This window comes from Sarcophilus harrisii, chromosome 1 (assembly GCF_902635505.1).
Source record: "Sarcophilus harrisii chromosome 1, mSarHar1.11, whole genome shotgun sequence".
Taxonomy (NCBI): domain Eukaryota; kingdom Metazoa; phylum Chordata; class Mammalia; order Dasyuromorphia; family Dasyuridae; genus Sarcophilus; species Sarcophilus harrisii.
Genome location: NC_045426.1, coordinates 23,345,181 through 23,366,800, shown reverse-complemented (window position 1 = coordinate 23,366,800; position 21,620 = coordinate 23,345,181). Strand labels below are relative to the sequence as shown.

Genomic DNA, 21,620 nt, shown 5'->3' with positions numbered 1-21,620 from the left:
TTGACATGTTTGTTCCATGAACCCAACTTTCCATGTCACAGTTTTATGAGTTTATACACAATGGATGGGAAGTATTTCCTGTTTTACTTCTATTTCTTAGAATCTCTAGCTTCTTTCATGGTTCAGCTCAAATACTCCCTCCAATGGAAAGATTTCCCTCCTTCTGAAATGTAATGAGTTGTGAGAAAGTCTTCAGGCATATCTCACCACTTAAGAGCTCTAAGAGAATTCCCATCAGAGATCAATTCTTTGTGCACAATGAAAGAGGAGAAACCTTTATGGATAATGGAAAATTTGCCACACATAAGAGACTTCATTCAGGGGAGAAACCTCTAGAATGTAATCAATGTGGGAAAAGCCTTCAGCAACATTGCAAACCTTAGGAGGGATCAGAGACTTCATACTTCAGAGAAATAGTTTGCTTGCTGTGTGTAGAATCCTTCCACAAAGAACAGAAAAACTCATGCTACCAAAAAAATGTGTACTGGAGACAAAATTTTGAATGAAATTTGTGTGGAGAACTCTCCACTGACCAAAGAGTCATAAGCTAATTCACATTCAAGTGCAGTTCTGGGAAGATTAAAAATACTTGGAAAAAAAATCTTCTGCTCTATTTTATAGTTGAAAAAAACTGAGGCAAATTGAGGTTAAGTTACTTTTCTAGGGTCACATAATTCAATCTGAATTTAAATCATCAGGAATCAGGTCTTCCTAAGTCCTCATCCATTGTGTTTCCTAGCTGCGTTTACATATATGTATATCTATCTATCTATCTATACTAAAGAACTGTAAGTTCACCCAGAACAAGGACTTATTTCTTATTTTTGTACCCTTAGCACCTAGCACAGGGCCTTAAAGCTTAACAAATGCTTCTCGGAATGTACTGGATGCAGAGTGAAACCACCCGAGAAAGCGGTATTGTTTTGGGATCACAAGAGCTGGTCCAGGAAGGCAGTGGCCATTCATGCCTAGGTGGGAGGGGGCTGCTCATCCTCAGTGCCCATTTTTGAATCCAGTCTGAGCCTTGAACTAAGTCACAAATAGAAAGAAGATACTCAACCAGAGCAGTTCTCCACTGAGCATGATGAGGAGTAAAAATTTTCTAATACCCCATGGACCATTCCAAAGATAAACTTCCAATTCGATCAGCAAGAAAATCAAGCATGAGATATTTTAGGATTTGTCTCCAAAGCCTGAATTAATGATAGTGACTGTCCTTTGCACCTGATGGAACGGTACTTAGTCACATTCCTTGACTTGGTAGGGCAAAGGCCATTTATCGGCTTTCAGTTGATTTTTCACAAAGTACTGATTGTTGGGTCCAAACCTATTCATTGATAGGAGTTTCATTTTGGTTTCCAACACCATGATTGGGGAAAGGGAGAAATTTGAGATTGTGAAAGTGATATTAATTTGCCCATACAGAAAAGGAACCTGTGATCATGGTCTTTATTTTTAAGCAGCTGAACAAGCTAACAACTGCCTTGGTTACTCAATGATTTGTGATCAATACTATGTACCATGTATTGTGCTGGACTTTGGGGTTACAAAGACAAAAATTAACATGACAGTAATAATATTTATCTAGTAATTTAATATTTTCAAAGACTTTTGCCTCTATAATTTCATAAGAAACATATTTTAGTAGAAATATGGAGAATGCAATATGCATATAGAAAGTATATAAAATAATATACATATAAAAACATATAAAAAGGGAAACAAAGGAATTTCAGGAGGGATAAAGCACTAAAGATTCCTAAGCTGGAGAGAGGCCTTGGATAGGAGGTGGAACTTGGGTTGTGTTTAAAGGAAGCTAAGATTTTTGGGCCCATGGCAATAGAGAAAGAGGGTACCCAGCCATGCGAAGGTCCAATGCCAGGAGATGAAATGTTGAGTATTATACATGATAAAAGCATTAGACCAGTTTGAGTGAAATATAAAGAGTAATGACATGAAATAAGGCTGGAAAGATAGATAAATAATATATTTATAAGATTAAGATAAGAAATAAATAATTTATAAGATAAGAAATAAGAATAAATCAGGATATTGATGAGGTTTTCAAATGTCAAAGTGAGGAAGTAATAGGGAGCCACTGAATATAGACTTGGTGCAGATGTCTTTAAATGGATCTGTGGATGGCTCTTAGAGCATCCAAGAACTTGGATAGGTAGAAATTGCATCTTTATTTCAATAGAATCAATTTCCTATATATTTTCTTTGCAATTCTATGTATTTTTTTTTAAAAACATTCTGTGAAGGGGTCCACAGGTTCACCAGATGGTCAAAATGACAACTGCATTGAGACAATGAGAAGACCTTTCTTGTCTTTAAAGGCAATTCTAAAACCCAAGATTGCTGAACTGGAATACATGACATTAGTGATATTAATAAGAGGTGAAAAAAAGAAATTCTACAATGAGCCCAAATTCCCTTTGCTCAAACTTTCTACCAGTGAGAAGAAATAGTGGTTTCTTTCTTCTTTTTTTTTTTTCTTTTTACTTTTTTATGGGTGTCTAGGAGGGTGGTTGCCTAAAAGGAAATTAAGTGCTCGCATCAGAGTTTCTTTTAACAAGATAATGCAATTCAAGATCATTAATTTGGTGAGTGTAAGTGATTAAATTGAAAATAGAGCACCCTTAATTTCCTCCCCCCCCCACAAATAACTGAAAATGATGATTTCAATGTCAAGTAGCATTTGCAAGCCAAATTAGCAAACAAAGAAGAGAACACATGATTTCTTGAAACAATCACACACACACACACACACACACACACTTTCTTTCTCCAGCTCTCTTGAATTACCCTAAGTGAGGTTATGAACATTTTAATGTATGTGCTTCAGCTGTATTGTGGCAAAGATAAAATCCACATGATGAAATGGAAGGATTTCTTCCTCATGGAGATACAAGAGCTCTGCCCCTCAGCAAAGGGTTAATGGCTCAGGGTCTTGGAGATGATTTGGGCAATTTGAGCACTTTTCTCTTTTCTTTTTGCTGTTTTTCTGGGCTACTTTAATTAGGTCCTCAAATTGAGTTATCAGATCAAATGACTTGGGTTCCATTGTGACTTGAACAGGTTTGGTTAAATTAATAAGCCACATGTTCCCATGTTTTTAGAAGAAATGTTATTTTTTTTGCCATTCATCACTCAGAGAGTCTTCACAATGGATGGTGTTTAGCACTTAATCACAGGCTATTCTTTCCCATGCACCCAGGATGGGCTGCAGAATAACGGGAACCTCTTCCCATTAAATCATCAACTCTGTCAAAGTTATTTACTGAGAAATAGCTGCCTTGTGATTTAACTATGCTTTTCAGCATTCTCTTCACCAAAATACTGTTTCCATTTATTGTAACTGAAAAATAATGTTACGGGCAATGTTCATTATGAGTCTTTCTTTCAAAAGAACACTCTTGTAAGATAATAGAAATTTTTTCCCTGACATCTTCCATTGTTCTTTCATCTGCAGTTGCCTTAAGAAAACAAAAGTAAATGGCCACAAAAGTAATTTATTTTGTTTACTCAAGTTCAAATTCTTGTGCTATGATGCTTAATGGCTGTGTGACCAGGCAAGTCATTTCACTTCTATGTACCTCAGTTTCCTTATTTGCAAAATGAGACAGATGACTCAATGATCTGAAGCCCTTCTGGTCTTAAATCCATGGTCTTGCATTCCTTTAAAAAGCAGCAAGGATACTTGTTAGAGAAGCCCTTGGGAAACCTTAAGGAATTAGTATTATTTGCTTATGATCTTTGGACTTCCCTCCCTGCCCTCTTCTGGAACCAGTGTCCAAGGGTCAGCACAACTGCCAGTCGTATGGGTCTTTAATCCTTCCAGTTAGAAATAGACCTTCCTTCCCACAAACCCTCACAGTGTTTTCATATTCTAATCTGCAGTATATTTACTTATGAGTGTATTACATTTTCTTTTGTGGTTGTTGTTATTCTTTGTGATCCCATTTAAGGCTTTCTTGGCAAAGATAATGGAGGGGTTTGCCATTTCCTTCTCCTGATTGTTTTATAATGAGGAAACTGAGGCAAACAAAGTGAAATGACTTTTCCCAGAGTCACACAGCTAGTAAGGGTCTCAGACCAGATTTGAACTCAGGGAGATGAGTCTTGTGGATTCCAAACCCAGGGTGCTCTATCCCCTGGGCTACTCAGTTGCTCTGCAAAATTCCTTGAAGGCAAGACACAGTCTTATCCATCATTGCACCACCCGAGAGAACCTAAATATGGCAGGCCTTCAATCACTGCCAAATCCTTCAACTGAAGTCATTACTTAAGGCCAAGTTCTGATTAATGGGAATAATGAATTCCCAGGAATAGCAGTATTATTAGCACTCACACTGCACATTTCCACTGGCCTAGAACCAAGGACCACATTTTATATTGTTCTAACTTTGAATAGTGCAAATTAAAATACATGCAGTCACTTCAGAAGAGTCATTATCTGAGCTAATTAAAACCTAGCTATGAGAATCACAGGATCACAGATGTAGAGTGTAGAGGGACTTAGATTCACACAAGTATTAAATTTCTGAGGCAGGATTTGAATTTGGGTCTTCTTGATTCCAAGTCCAAGACTCTTATCTGCTAGACCATAGTGCTCTACTAGCCTAGAAGACACAAAGATAATTTTTCCCCTTAAGATCATAGATTTAGAATAACTCAGAGACCATGTATTCCCCTTTCATTATAAAACTGGGGAAACTGTAGCCCAAGGCTACACATATAGTAATAGATGGGATTTGCACCCAGATCCTTTGATTCCTGAACTAGTATCTTTTCCCTTCTTCCATGTTGCCTCACCATTTAGAGAGAATGAAATCTTAGAAGAGAAAAATGGAAATGCGATAGAATAGCACCCAACACACACAATTTCCTCATCTGAAAATGGAAATAATAATAACAATATTAATAATAATACCTATCTCTCCAGATTGTTGTGAGGCTCAAGTGAGATAATATTTATAAGTGCTCAGCACAGTGCTTAGAACTTAATAGGTACCATCCAAACGTTGGCTATTCTTGTCATAGGGAATTTGTCCAACAAATTCAGGAAAGTTGGTTTAGCTAACACATCCACTATTGAAAGGAGCAGTCTATGTTAAATTAAGACTTTTCTATTGATTATAAATTGAGTACAAGGAAAGGTTGAGCAGGTTTATGTCGTTGCTATAAATAGATATGGCATGAAGGTTCAACTACAAACACATTTCCTCATGGACACTACTGAGGATCAGGATTGTTTCACTCTTTATACTTGTATTTCCAGAGCCTAGCATTGTGCCCAACACAGAGTAGGCACTTAATACATATTTGTTGATTGATTAATAGTGAGAATATGCTACTTAAATAAGTAGATGATTCATCCTATCAGAAGAAGTGTAATAAGAGTTTAATTCGTTCACATGAGCTATGTTTTTCCCTATGTGGCTTTTATCTTGAAAAAACTGGTACAGTTCTGAAGACTTCCATCACCAATATCTGATGTAGCTGAAATGGGCAGTTAAATGCTACCAATCTGATATTTAAAATGTTTGGTGAACCATCATCATGATCAATATTAGTATTATTAATTACCAATATTAATAATTATTAATATTAATTTTATTATTAATATTACTAATAACCAAAGCTGATATAGCCTTTTGACTATACAGTCTTTTGAAAGATTCCTCTTAACCAGTTCAAATTTGGACTCGGATACTTACGATTTAGGTGACCATGGGCAAGTTACTTAATGCTGATTGCCTCAAAAAAAAAATTCATCCTCAGACATTTACTAACGGGGTGATCCTGGGTAAGCTGCTTAACCCAGTCTTCCTCAGTTTCCTCATAATTAAAATGAGCTGCAGAAGGAAATGGCAAACCATTCCATTATCTTTGCTGAGAAAACCTCAAAAGGGGTCATGAAGAGTCAGCTAGAATTGCAAAAAGACTGAACAATAAAAACGTAGCACTGGAATGGTAGGAGGGGCTGAAAGCAGGTAGATGTGCAATGGATTGGAGGATGAATTTGGAGTCAGGAAGACCAGAGTTCAAATTCAGTCTTGGACAAATGGAAAAAATCATTTTTTATGCTTATATTTCTCTTTTTAAAAATTAAATAATAGCTTTTTATTTTCAAAATATATGCAAAGATAGTTTTCAGCATTCACCCTTTCAAAACCTTGTGCTCCAAATTTTTCTCCCTTCCTTGTCTCCATGCCCTTCCCTCAACAGCAAATAATCCAATGGATGTTGACTATGTTGGGCAAATCATTAATCTTTATTTGCCTTAATTTCTTTAATTGTAAAAGGAGGATACTGATATCCTCTCTCTCCTAGGATTGGTGTGGGACTCAAAAGAGATTATATTTGTAAAGTCCTTAGTACATGACCTCAAACACAGTGGGTGCTGTATGGATGATATTATGATTTTTTGCTGAGATAAATATAGAAGGCAATCACTGATCTCCACGTGCTTACAATGGAAACAGCAGAGCCTTCCTCACTGACACCCCTATTGTTTTGAGAAGGATGAGTAGTCATCATCATTTACCCCTGAAGAATCAGCACAGGAGTCTAAACTGTACCCCCCAATATACCCTAAAGAATGGAGATCGATTTCTGTTAGAGAAGAACCCTCAGCTCTGCTCAAATGCACAGAAAGCTACACTCAAGGTAAACCTTTTTTTTCCCACTTTGACAATTTAATGCAATGTAAAGCATTATCTTGCCTAACTTTCTTAGGTAATAAGTTGCCTGCAATCTATATATACTGCTGATATATTGTATGCTCATCCAGTTTTTCAGGGGAAAGCTTTATAACTGTCATAACCCCAGCAATTTTGAGCTACGAGAGCTTGAGCTCACTTGTGATATAAATTCCTCATCCCCCAGATGTCCTTTCTACACACTTTTCACAAAATAATCAATCCCTGAGAGCCCCACTCTTTCCAAGTAAGCTCTCCTGGGAGACAGCCCCTGAGTTCACTTGTTTTCTGTATTTGTAGTCAGGCAAAAAATAAAATAACCTGAGGAAGATTTTTCGTGCCTGCCTGAACCAGGTATTGTATGGACTTCTGGGTTTTTTAATCCTCAAACTGTGCTTGGACAATAAATCATGTCCTTGACAATGCTTTGACCCCCAATTATCTGAAGCCAGGCTTTTCTCTAGGGAATCTGGCCAACCTATCTCCTGCTTCTCCCAAGATCCTCAAATAAAACTAAGCAAACTAAAAAGGGAAAAATCCATGTTCAGAAGCCCTCTTTCCATTTTCCTGTGAGTTCCTGTTCAGATTTCTGAGAGCCTCCTTCAGGTCTGACAAAGAGACACTTGACAACCGGCGTCAATCTTGGTTCTTTATGGACAGACCAACAGAACATGAGCATATTTGTCCCTGTGCCCACAGAGTCAGCAAGTCAGTTAACTTATCCTAGTTTAGAATCACTTTTAGGAATGAAAAATGCCACTGATGGATAAAATTCAGAAGCTAAGGGCAGGAGAGGATTTTCGATGTAGGAGGAGCCTCAATGACCAACAATGATCCAACCTATACCCAAACTCCCGCATCCTGAAATGGGGTCATAGACTCTGCTTGAAGACCTCCCAGGATGGGGAAGCCCTCCTGAGGCAGCCTGATTCGCTGCAGCCCAGCTTGGATAGCTAGGGAGCTTTCCTTCATATCAAACCAAAAGTATTCCTTTGTAATTTCCATTCATTGCTCCTGATCCTTCCTTCTGAAGCCAAGAATAAGCCTAACCTCTTTACCAAGAAGGCCTCCCAAATATCTGAAGACAGGGAATCATGGATAGAAAGCCTGGATTCAAATCCCGCCTCTAACATTAGCGATGACAATTATTTAACTTCTTTATGTCTGTTTTCTCATTTCGAAAATGAGAAATTCAACTCAATGACTTCAAGAACTCTAAATCAATGATACTGAGAAATTTCTCATACCTTCCCAGAGTCCTCTCTTCCCTATGCTAAATATCCCCAGATCCTTCAACCATTCCTCATTTGGTAAGAATTCAAGGTCTTTCCATCGTCCACATTCCCCTCCTATGGACCGATGGGATTTATCAGTGTTTTGCTTAAAGTCCCCAAATTGAACTAACTTACCATTTTTCAGAGCTTATAAAAGAGTAACAACAATAACAGACATTTCTATGTTACTCTAAGGCTGATAAATCATTTTCCCTCCATTTTCCTATTTGATTCTCCACACAGTCCAGTAAACCTTAAAATAATTATTTTACAAATTAAGGAACAGATTTAAAGATAATCTATAGGAGTGAGTTGATTGATATGCTTAAGGTCACCTAATCTATAGAAGTGAGTTGAGTGACATAAATAAGGTCACCCAAGTCAGCAAGTGCCAGGGACAGGTAGGCTCCCCATCCAGGTGACTCCTGTCTCTGAGCCTAACACTCTCTCTATGAGATTCCTTGAAAGCTGGCTTGCAAAGTCAACTCTCTTCAGACTAAGAGGCCAACAAAAGCCAATTCTTATTCCTTTTCTGCTCCCTCATAACAAGATCTAACGCCCCTGGGGTCTTAGGCCTATTCATTTTAGTCTTTGCCCAGACCAGGACTCACAACATCCCAACAGCCTTAATCTTTATACATCATGAAATTGACAGAGCCCATTTTCTGCCTTCCCATGAGAAATGGTCATATTTCTTTCATAAGGAGAAATGAGAAAAGGCAAGTTTTCATGATTCCTGGGGATTTCTTATGAAGACAAGTAATAGATGACAGGGTTCTGGTCATAAGAACTGGAGACTCAGAGGGGGAAGACTTAGAATATGGCCAATAAAGTAATACTGATGATCTAAGGCAAGTCAAATGCTCTGGTCTCCATTTCTACATATGGATAAGGAATTAGATGAGCTCTATATTCCCTGCAAGATGTACCTCTTTGATCCTTTCTGAGAAGTGGGACTAGAATGAGGGTTTTCCTGGCTTTACGTCACTAAGACAAGCTGCTTCTTGTACACTGGGAGGAAATCTTGGGTAAGTAATTCAACTACTCATTGCCCTAAGCAACAATAAACAAGGAAGGTTATAGAGAAAATGCTGATCCATATTGGTAGAGGGCCTGTCCCTATTATACTAAGTTGCAGTTTAGAAAAAAACACTATTGTTAGTCTAAAAATGGGAAATTTTAGTTCTTGTTAAGAATGAGGGGGCCTCAATATTACGTACTTCAATTTTGTCTTAGATGAGAAAACTGAGGTCCGGGGAATTCAATGCTGAGGGTCAAACAGGAAAGAAAGTGTCAGAGAGTGAACATGAACCCTTGCCCTTGCCTCCAAACTCAGTGCCCCTGAGGTCTGAGTGACTTGTAAGTCCATCTGTCTTTCCTATACTATTACAAGGATTTGAATGAAGGTCCTCCAGACTACAAATTCACTGCTTTCTCCTGCATCCAAAGTCCAAGAGATTGCAATACTCTTAACTAGTAAAGTACCTTCTTAGGATTTTTCTAGTTATTGCTTAAGTGCTAAAGGACTTTCTTTGCCTTTCATCTTTTCAATTAGTAACTTGTAGCAAAACTGCCAATTCTGCTTAGAATGACTATCCTGCAGACTCTCATTTTGCACAAGGATATTTAAAAAAAAAACAACAACCAACTAGCTGTAGTTCTCTACTGGCTCTGGGCACCTTTTAATTCAAAGTCATTTTTTGTCTTTTTCTTTTTCCACATAATAATAAAGATCTTGTTTGTACCATCTTACAAAAAAGGAAAGAAAGGGAAAAACAAGAAAAGGAATTTCTTCCAAGACCAGGGCACTCAGTCCCCATTACCTTTGGAAGCTTCGGTTCCCAGTGGATTTTCCAGGTCACTCATGTCATGACTCCAGGCATCCTTGACGGCTGACTTGGACACCACCCTGTCATTCAGATTTTGCTGTGGTCGGAAGTTATTCCTCAGATATTCCACAGATTTGACGTGATCTTGCTGCTCTGTAGTAAAGATGGAATAGAAGGCCTCCATCTAGACATAGGGATTGAAGAGAGATGGGGGGAGGGAGGAAAGAACAGTCATTAGAAAAGTTGATGAGGTCAAGCTGGGGGGGGGGCTGATAAGAATGAAAAATGGCAGGAAATATTGATGCCAAAATGGATAAAGCCAACAGGAAACCAGACTGCCCACTGAAATCCCTGCCAAGAGCCTTATCTAGTTTGGATGTCTGTCCTGCCAAGGAACAAGGAAACCCTTCGCCTGGCCTACTTAAGGAACTCTCGTGAAGTAGAAGTCTGAAACAGACAGTCTGTTACCCCTATGGCTTTGCAAAGAACTTCTTACTTACCTACCCTATATCCTCGCATACCCAGCTGCCTACTGGATGTCTTGAACTGGATGTCTCGAACTGGATGTCTCACTGACATCCCAAACTGACCCAAACTGAACTTATTATCTTTTCCCCCAAACCGTTCATCTTTCTAAATTTCTCTGTTACTGTCCAGGACACCATTATCCACCCAATCCAGGTAACATTTTATTTTCCATTTTATTTCAACCCTCTATATCCAATCTATTCATCAATTCCAGTTTGTACTTATTTAAACAAAGTGTATTCATGTTGTCTCCTCATTAGACTGCAATTAGACTCCTTGAAAATAGGGACTATCTTTTTGCCTTTTTTTTTTTTGGTGTCCCCAATGCCTAGCACATAGGACGTGCTCAATATATGTTTATAGACTGGCTTTGTTTTATTGTTATGTTTCTTGTGAACAGGACGGGGTGCTCTCCAATTCATTAAATCCCTTCCTAATATGTGGTGCCTACATTTGAATACCATACTTCAGGACTATGCTGAAACCAAAGAATTACCCACACAAATTGATTTTTTTCCCCCAAATGGAGTATTTCTACTTTGCTTAGAAAACAACTATTTGAAGTGAATTGAAAAGAACATTTAGAGAAAGCTCGATGGAAATCTACCAAATGTGACCAAAAAAGAAATCAACAACCCCCTCCAGAACATAGCATTCTATGAGATGTTAAAAGAAAGGAGGGAGAGGGTAGTTTAGCCTAAATGAAAAGCTGAGAAAGGGAATGAGATTTGTTTATAGAGGAGGAATGCTAACTGAATGTTCCTGATACTGAGAAAAAAAAAACAAATAGGAGGAAAAGGATTTTAATTTAAAAGGAGAAAACTGGGCTGAGTATCAAAGCAAATTCTAAACAATAAGGGTAAGAATGAGGCAGAAATGAGCACTTTTAAACAGTCAGTCAGTTAATTAACATTTATCAAGCATCTACCTATGTAATCCAAGTGCTGGGGATTAAAAAAAAGGGCAAAGGAAATCTCTACCTTCAAGGAACTCATAGCCTTTTGTGGGAGACAATATGTAAAAACTAGTACAAATAAGGTAAAATAAATTGAAGATAATCAAAAAAGAGAAAATATTAGAATCCAAAAAGATCTAGAAAGGTTTCTCAGAGAAAATGATACTTTAATTGGGACTTGAGAGAAGGCAGGAGGCAAGATAAGGAGAGTGGAAATTCTAAGCATGGGGGATACCCAAATCTGGGGTGTCTTGTGTGAAGAATCAAGGAGGCCACCGACATTGCATTATCATAATGTTGGGGGAAGAGTCAGGTTTAAAAGAGTGATGGAGAGGAGATGATGAAGAGCTCTGAATGGCAAGCACAGGATTTTATATTCCATTCAGAACTGAAGAGGGTGTGTAACATGACCATGTCTACACTTTAGGAAAATTAGCAGCTGAGTGGAGGGAGTGAGATGAGGTGGGGAAACTGATTTACCAGCTACTGAAATATTGCAGGTATGATGTAAGGAAAGCCTGTACTGGGGAGGTGACAGAGTCAGAGAGAAGGGCTCCTCTATGAGAGATATTACCAAGGTAAATCAATAAACTTTGGGCACAGATTGGATAGGGGAGGCAGGGACAGTGAGGAGGTGAAGATGGAACCTGGATTATGAGACTGGATGACTAGGCGGATTGTAGCACTCTTTAGTATAAAATAGAAAAACCAGGAAGGGAAAGGTGTGGGGAAAATAATGAGTTTTGTTATGTGGAGTTTAATATTTTTTTATGACAAAGTTCAGGATGTTCAGTAGGCAGATGGAATTGCCTGGAGGTCAATAGAGAGGACAGAGCTAGACAAATAGATTTGGAAATTAGCAGCAGAGATGCTAAATGAATCCATAAAGTTCATGAGATTACCAAGTGAAGTGTAGAGGGAAAATAAGAAGAGGATCCAAGACAGAGCCCTATGGGACACCCAAAGCTACTGGGATGAAGATCCAATAAAAAGATGGAGCCAGAAGAATCAGCTAAGTAGGAGCAGAGAATGGTGTCATGAAAATGTTCAGAGGGAAGGACTGACAGGGTAAAGTGAGTAATCAGCAGTGTAGGTCAAGACGGCCATTGGATTTGGCAATTAAGACTTCAATTGTTAGCAACTTTGGAAGAGGAGAGTTTTTGGGGAATGGTGAGGTCAGAAGCCAGGATGTAGAAAGGTAAGAAGAGAGTGAGAAGAAAAGGAGATACCTATTGTCAACAGCCTCATCAAGAAGTTTAGTCACACAAGGAGCTGGACACTGAGTGGATGACCATCAGTTGAGGGACAGTTGAAGTTCTGGTATATGAATGTAATGGAATATTGTGGTTCTGTAAGAAATGATGAGCAGGCAGATTTCAGAAAAGCCTGGAAAGACTTACATGAACTGATGCTGAGTGAAGTGAGCGGGAGCAGGGGAACATGGTACAGAGCAACAACAAGATTATGTGATGATCACCTGTGATGGACTTGGGATGGAAAATGCCATCCACATCCAGGGAGAGAACAATGGTTACTGAATGTGGATTAAAGCATAGCATTTTCACCTTTTTGTTTGTTTCTTTTCTTTCTCATTTTTTTCCTTTTGATCTGATTTTTCTTGCACAAATATGGAAATATGCTTAAAAGCATCACATATTTAGCCTATATCAGATTACTTGCTGTCTTGGGAAGGAGGGAGGTAAGAAAAAGAGGAAGCAAAATTTGGAACACAAAGTTTTACAAAAATGAGTGTAGAAAACTATCTTGGCATATAATTAGGAAAAATAAAATACTATGAAAAGAAACAGCTTAGCCAGAAAAGGAAAGAGAGTAATGGGATGACAGCTACTAGGGATAGATGGATCTAGGGACATTTTTTTTGAGAATAGAAGAGACATGGACATGATTGTAAATGTAAGATTAAGTGACAATGACAGAAAGGTTGATCGATCTACTAGAGAAGATAGAATAAAATGAAATCTCTAGTGTAAATACAGGGGGTTGTCCTGGCAAGAAGGACTTCCTCTTTATGTGAGACCCAAATGAAAAAAAAAGGATCTGTGAGATATGGATTAAAGAGGAGGAGAGAAGACAAAGCTCTGGGAAGACAATCAATTTCTTCAGTAAAATATGGAAGTGTGGGAAGGGAAGCTATGAGAGTTTGCAAGAGAAATGAAAAGGAAAACTTCTTGGGATTAGTGGGGTCACCTTCCTAAAGTGAGAACACATTCAGAATGGTTTCATGATTTTCTCCAACTTTTTTTCAATAGCATGTGAGTAAGAATAAAGGGAGTAAATGGTGGGAGTGATTCACAGATGAGCCCTGGCAAGGTGAGAGGGCAATGGACTTAAGAGAAGGGGATGGTATAAGCCTGAACTGGTTCTCTACGGGGTCAAGATGGGGAAGAGAGAAGAGTATAATTCAGAAATAAACACAAAAATCACTGGAAAGGGCCATTGAGGTAGACAGTACATTATCCTTTGTTGAACATTTTTTTTTTACAAAAAGATAATCACTGTCCTTCTTGGCTTAGTCAGAAGGTAGGGAGGTCTGGGAGGACAGGGAGGAGCTTTGGAGATTCTCCAAGAATTCCATGCACCCACAGTTTATTTATTTTGCAGCCCATTTGCTTCTTTGATAAATAATGTGAAGTCCTCTTTAGAATTTATTTCTGATGCTGAGGACAAGAATTAGTCATATCAGCATAGAGGGAGACAAGCTTACAACACAATATAAAGACTTTTTAAGCTTGAATTGTCTTTATAGTTTAATGGCATGCTAGGCGTTTGAAAGCTACAGATGTTTCCTTGTCATTAACTATACTTGTCCCAAGATCTCGAAGGAAGGATGTGATGGTTCTGAGACACGATCGAATGACCTAAAAGATATTATATTATCAACCAGATCACAGCTTCGGTTGACAGGCAGCACAAAGGAGGCAAAGGAAGACAAGCTTAACAGACTCCTCAAGTGCCCTTCCCTGCACTGAGAATGCTCACCAAAATCCTTTAATTTCCTGAAGATGAATGAAACGGAAATGACCGGCTTCTGGTCTATTGGGCTTTGCTAGTCGATGAACGGAAACCGAGTGCTAGTGGGTAAGAAATCCCTGCAGGTTGCAGGGCAGGACAGGGTGGGGTGAAAGGAGAGGATACAGCTAGCATTCCATTTTGGGAGTAAATGACATTATTATGAAGAAGAGGTCTGAATATACAGAGAAAGAGTTGGTTTCTTGATCTAGTTATTTGTTCCCTTAATTAGGCAAGATACATGGCAAGCCTGGAGCTTCCTTTTGGTAGGCGATTCTACCCATGAAACCTAAAATTTGAAACAATAGAAATTCACATTTCTAGTGAGTTTCTTAGTGTGCAAAGTACTTTTTTTCACATAGGATCAGAGAATTGTGGACTAAGCATGGAAGGAAAATAAGGTTGCCCCACTCAATGTACAGATGCAAAAGTGAAATTAAAAAAAAAAGGTTAAGTATAAAATAAGCTCTTTGAGAGCAGGGATCATTTCATTCTTCCCATTTACCTAACCAGGAAATGGCAAACCACTCCAGTATCTTTGCCAAGAAAACCCCAGATGGGGCCATGAAGAATTGGCCATGAGAGAAATGACTCAACAACAATCCAGGTAGGCGCTGACTAACCCTATAATAGACATTGAATAAGTATCTGTGATACAGTGAAGTGCCTAAGTAGGATTTAACAGGGTCCTTTGACTGTAAATAGAATTTACTTTCTCATACTATCTTCCTTCATATCACCTACTTCCTGGTGTTATACTTTCATTATCCTTAATTTATACCCAGAAAATTAAGAGTCAAGGGTGATGAACTGCTTTATTTAACATCACTTACTTTGTAACATAATGCCCTTTTTTTGTTTGTTTTCTTCTGGGATTTAGTTTCCTCTGCTATGTAATGAAGAGGCTGACCGAGATGATCCCTAATATTCACTTTACCTTCAAAATTTCCACTTCATTCAGAGGATTGAAGATTTCAAAGTGGGAACCATTTAGCCCACCAAACTCTGAAGACCTGGGTTCAAATACTGCCCTAGACATTTAGCAGCTGTGTGATCCTGAGCAACCTCTTTTAGCTTCTGCTTCCTCATTAAGATGGTCATTGGTTCTAGCCCATTGATAATATGCACACAAATTTGAATTATGTGACCATTTGCATTTGCACTAATGGGAATCTGGTTGCATTTTTATTATAAAAATGAGAAACTGAGGGTCAGAGATTTCATGACAGCCAAAGTCAAACACATAAGTGGTTAATTCTGAAATGTAAACACATCTTTTGATGGAAAAATCTAACATATTTTCATTTCTTCTCTTGATGAGGAATTGCTGAAAGTTTAAAGACATAGTGAACGAGATACCGACTATTCCTTATTGGTCTTGTCTCCTGGTATTCCTTATTGGTACTACTAAAAAGATTCTTAATCATGCTTTCATAATCCAGTCTTCTTATCCCTGGCCACTTAACTTTTTTCCCCTGATCCTCATAACTTCTTTCTCCAAAAAGACAGGGGACATATCCAAGGAAATGTCTCAATATAAATAAACACTTTGAATTATTTGAATCTGAAGCTCTGAATATCAATGATTAGTGGCTACTTGTACCACATTTATTTCTATTAGGAAGAGTATTTAGACCAGGAAATATTACCTAATAAAAGATAGTCCTTATTCAGTTTTCATTCTTTGGTCCAGAGATTGAGAGAGAAAACAAAAAGAAAGGGTTATCATAATGTCTCTCTTCACCCCCATTGCTACATCAGTCCTGATCTTACCCCCTGAGTCAGCCACTTGCTAGCTCAGATAAAAAAAGAGAAGATGTCTAAGTGGAAAAAGAAACAATATTTTAGAACAGCTTTTGGTACTTGGTATAGATTGGGCCTCAAACTTTTTTTGCGTACATATTATTATTGCACTTAGAAATAGGGGAGCAGAAGCATATTAAGAAACATTCTCTAACTCTCACAACAATCTTGAAAGATTTCAGAGGTTCTTCTAATAAACTGCAAAAGAATATTCCCCATGGAGTATTTACATTGTTCTTAGAATTTAGATGGAAAAAAGAATGCTAAAACAAAGTCAAGAACAAAGTTCCTTATACTTCAGTCTTTCTTGAGCTTAAAGAACAATCCAGTCATTTATGAGGCACAGAGAAAAATGGGGTCACGTAGCAAAGATACTGCAAGAATTCATGGCCCTTCCATTCTATATTGTAATTTATCATCAACCGGCACCACAGAGAGGGACTACAGCACTGCTCACAAGAAAACCTGAAAAATCAGACAATCACAGAAATTCTATAGAAACCTCATCTGCCAGGTACTCTGAGCCATGCCTGAAAAAGGATTTCCACTATGACATCCTTGACTAAAGAGCTCCAATGACGGAGAGCCCATCCCTACCAAGGTAGCTCATTCTACTCATGTTTTTTATCACTTGGAGAAATGTGAATGAGTATCAGTGGAATGAGAAGAGGTAATGCTATTTCTTTTCTTTGTCTCTTGATAAAAGATAGTTCACCACAACCTTTTGTTATCAGTCATTTTGTCTAGTTCAGATTCTGAACTTGGAATCACAGGTCCTGAGGGTAAATTCTGGCTCTGTCATGTGACTTTGACATAGTATAACAGATAAAGCACTTGCCTTGAATTTAGTATGATGAGTTCAAATCTTCCTCAGATACTTGTATCTGCATAAATCACTTAATCTATCTGTGTCCCAGTTTCTTGTGAAATAAAGAAATTAGACTGCATTTTGAGTCCTATCTTCCTCGAAACCTGTCTAGGATCCTATAAAACTTCTCTGAGTCTGTTTCCTCATCTATAAAGGGAAGAAGATGGACCAACTATTCTCCCAGGTCTCTTTGGGGTTTAAATCTATGCTCCAACCAGGTAGCTAGAACCCAGAAGAAAAAGATCCCCAGAGCTGTAGATGCTGTGTTTTTACAGGCTCGAACTTCCTTCCCTGGCAGGGGATAAACACTCTTAGACTTATCTTTGCTTTAATGTCACTAATGAAGTCAGGATCATTGAGCAGCCAGAAATGAAAGTTTATATTTCGGTAACATTACTCTGACTTTTAAACTTCTGAAGGGAATGTGTAAAATGTTCGTCTTTTATTTCTGCTTGGGGAGCTGTTATTGCATTCTGACCGGTGCTGTTTCAAGTGTAATTTTAACCTTGAATTGCAAATGTGTTGGCTGGAAGTGTATATAAATCATTTCAACTTTGCTTTTATTATAAAAATATTCTAGGATATAATTAGTTTTTAATCTGTCTGTTGGAATCAAAAGGAAAAGTTGAAGTCTATTCATGCTATTCATGTGGTGCAAAGGGCTCTTGTCCGAAATAGTGGGGGGAAAATGTCTATGCAAAAACCACAGTAGCTGTAGGGGGGGAAATGATCTAAAACCAAAAGTAATATAATTATGAGCTATTAAAAGCTTGATATGCATAGTTTTTAAAGGATGAATATATAAATGGCAATTAAACAAAAACCAGAGTCCATTATAATCACAATAAGATACTCTGGGGGTTACATTAGGATAGAATATGTCAACCCCACGGTCACAGTAACACTTGGCCCCAAGATGCATTTGGTGGCCTGTGTAGATAGCCCTGTTTTGTTGCTTTATCACTTTAAAAAGATAATAATGTTGGAGTGCTAAGCTCATTAGTGGAGCGCAGAACATACAGAGTTTCGTTAATTATAGGCAAGAAACAGAAAGTTGACTTTGGAGTGAGCACACTACTTATTGGACGTGTAATTAAAGGATTTGGTTCTAATCCTGGCACATCGAATACTTTATCTGTGTCACCTTGGGCAGGTCACTTCCCTGATGGAAACCTCACTTCTCTTATCTATTAAATGACAGGAATAAACTAGATGGTGTCCAAGGTTCCTTGTCCCTTCCAGGACTAAAGCTATGCCCTGTGATACCATACTCGCCATTGTTTTTTAGAAACGATCAAATCTTTCCCACAATGGCAAAGGGGAAAAGATGCCTGTTGGAGAGTATAAATTCTCTTCAACAAACAAGAAAATGATTTAATGTAGATTAACACCATCATCGCTTCAATCATCAAAATTAATTTACTAAGCATGTGATTGCAGAAGATTCTGTATTAAGTTCTATGCAAAGAAATGAAACTGAGTTTTTTTCATTTATTTTTGTCTGGGATAATGAATGAATGACAGATAGCTAGATAGTTACTAAAGGGATGGATAGGCAGATAGATAAAGGTAGTATGGTATAAGAGTTAGAGTATTGGTCATGGAATCAAGAAGATATGGTTTATGTTGTTTCCGATAATAATAAGTCACTTAATCTCACCATGTCCTCAGGAAACTTTCTAAGATTCTTAGTGACAGACAATTTCTTGTTCAATATTGGTGAAAAAAGTTTCAGCATCGTGAATTTCCTATATTGATGAGACCAAACAAAGAACTGGACAAAAGACTCCAGGCCCAGCACTCTATCCACTGTGCAGTGCCATCTATCTAGTTGCTTACCCAAAGAATAGCAATTTGCATTTCTATAGTGTTTTAATTTGGTTTCTAAAACACTTTCCTCAAAACAACCCTTTGCAGTAGGTAGCAAAAGTGTTCTTGTACCCATTTTACAGATAAAGAAAGAAATTCAGGAAAGTTTATTTCTGCCTCATGGTTCTGAAAATTAGTCTATACCATTTTTGGTTTACTTTTATGTGGACCTCTTCTCTGATAGGATGCGCGCTCCTTGAGGGTAAGGGAGGCTCCATTTTTGTCCTTGCCCACCCAGTCCTTAGTGCCTTATATTAAGAACATGCATAATAAATGCTTCTCGGTTCATTGGTTGCTTGATTGATAAGATGGGGTCCTCCTGCCCTCATTGAGTTTATAGTATAATAAATCATAAGACACAATTCGCAGCATCTCTTGGCAACAAGCTTCTGCACTGAGGTAGGCTTGATCTGGAAGAGAAGACAATCTATCATTGTGTCCATGGGTTAGGATCTGTCTAATTTATGCCTTTAGCAACCCAGGGTCACCTGGGTGCCACAAAGAGATGTGAGGGAAGGACTGCTGGGGATTGTCAACATGCAAAGGAATGCTGGGAACAGCCCTTTTATCTCTTTCTCTGCAGAAACCCCAGTGTTACTAATTTAGAGATGGCACAAAGCTAGGGAGAATGGTGTGATTCACTCATGAAGATTAAACAGGAGATTATCGAGCCATGTAACTCAGGTGAGAAAAGGCCAATCCAAGTGGGCATGACTTCCACCAACCATTGTTTGTGCTTCATCAGGGAGATGGCTGTCTGTGAGCTCGTGTTATTAGAAATACATAGCACTTAGCCCCAGATTGCTCAACAGGCTCCAGGTCAAGGCTCATTAGCTATATGGATGATTTTGAGCTTCTAACTAATACTCACAGAAGAAAACAAGAGAAATCTGTGATAGGCTTTCCTTTCCTGTTTCTCCACTATTTTGTATTGGTAAATGAATTTAAATGAACCTGGAAGCCTCCAAAATAACTAGTTTTATGGGAGTCCTAGGAAGTATATAACATGACATAGAGGCCACAAGGCCAACCTTGGATTGTGGAAAAACCGAGCCCAAGGCCTAGATTGAAAACACAATGTCTGGGAAGCCCAGGCAGAGCCTTTATTTCTTTTATAACACTTCTTTCTCTTTTTTTCCCAGCTGTTTTTAGGCAGGGGGTGGAATGGAGGCTGGGTAGATTCCTCTGGCAATCTGATGAAGCCTCTGAGCGTGTTCTTAGGAAATTTTTAATGCATAAAATAAAACATATGGTATTAAAAGTAAACCAATTATATTGAAATAGTTATCAAAATGTTAAAAAAGTTAAAATGTTAAAAGAGTTTAAAATGTTAAAAAATGTTAAATGTTAAAAATGTAAAAAATGTTTAAAATGGTTAAATGTTAAAACATTTAAAGGTTAAAAAATGTTTTGCTAAATGTTAAATGTTTGAAAATGTTTTTTTTAAAATTAAGTTCATAGGTCAAAAACCCCTCCTCAAAAACCATAAATTACAAATGAATAATTGGAGTGCAATGGTGATATGAAACTGGAATTTCCTGACATTGGTGAAATCACAGGGTTTGATGAAAAAAGATCCCAAAGTTTGTGACTTTTAAGACATAATAAATATATATCCTTATTATATTTGTATTTTCTGTCCTTTTCTCCCTACTTTCCTCTTTCTTTTCCTCTCTCTGCTTCTTTCTCCCTCTATTTCTAACTAGTCTTCCATCCCTCTGTCTCTGTCTCTCTTTCTCCCTCCTTTCCCTCTCCTTTTCTTTCTCCCTCCCTTCTCTTTCCCATCTCTCTCTCTACCTCTTTTCCCTCTTTTTTCCTTTCCTCTCTCTGCTATCTCTATCTCTCTCCCTCTCACTCTTTCTCCTTCACTTCCCTTCCTTCCTCTCTCTTTCCCTCCTCTCCCTTATCTATCTTTCTCTTCCCCCTTTTCTATACAGATATAAAGGACATAGATTTGTTATGCCTTAAAGTATCTTAGAGTTACAAATTAGCTTTTGGGTACTTTTTTCTCCTAATTTTTTTTTCTCATCTGGCTTAATGATTTTCTGTATTATGTTTTCTTTCCTTTTGTATGTTTAAAATATTTTTAAAATTGACATGAATTTCTCCCCCCCTCCCCCCTTTTCCTCCATTCCCCTTCAATGAAAAGGAAAAAAAGAAAAATAAATGTTTGTGCATTTTTCAGCTGATTGGAAATCAGAGTTGGAATTCTTGGCCACTTGGCCCTTGGGAAGCAGCCAGGATCTCTTCTGGAATGTACCGGTTGGGCTGTCATCCAGAAGCAGGTTGGCAGAAGGGTCAGAGGGATGGGTAAGTTTGAGGCTGATAAGACATGGGGATCGAATGCTTTCTTTTCTGATGGCACACATGTCTGTGAGCGCCATTTGGTAAGCATAGCTCTGGCTGGGACTCTCAGAGAATGAGATTTGTGTTTCATCTTCTCCTTCCCCCCAGTCCCTAGGTGTCCTCCAGAAGAGGTATATTGGGCTCTGGGAGGCTGTAACCGATAAAAAGGAAAAACTCTGCTGTTAAGATTGATGATACCTTATATTAGAGAAGTTGGAGAGATAATATGATTAATTGATTTTGCTTCATATCTCCTTTGATATAACAATACCTATGGAGAAGTCAGATATTAAAGACAGTCTCATTCTTCAATATTGGTAGTGTTTGTGTGTGTGTGTGTGTGTGTGTGTGTGTGTGTGTGTGTGTGTATGGGGGCATAGGGAGAGGGAGAAGAAAGGAAATAGGATCAAA

General features: G+C 38.1%; 1 protein-coding gene across 2 annotated transcripts in view; it reads right to left on the bottom strand.

Annotated features, from left to right (window-relative positions):
- Nucleotides 1-21,620, bottom strand: part of PTPRG (protein tyrosine phosphatase receptor type G) — a 771,239-nt gene that overhangs the window by 145,031 nt on the left and 604,588 nt on the right. For both annotated transcript variants that reach the window (XM_023498086.2, XM_023498087.2), the window contains exon 8: nucleotides 9,805-9,994. In XM_023498086.2, the coding sequence (XP_023353854.2) occupies nucleotides 9,805-9,994 (190 nt within the window). The remainder of the gene's footprint in view (nucleotides 1-9,804; nucleotides 9,995-21,620) is intronic.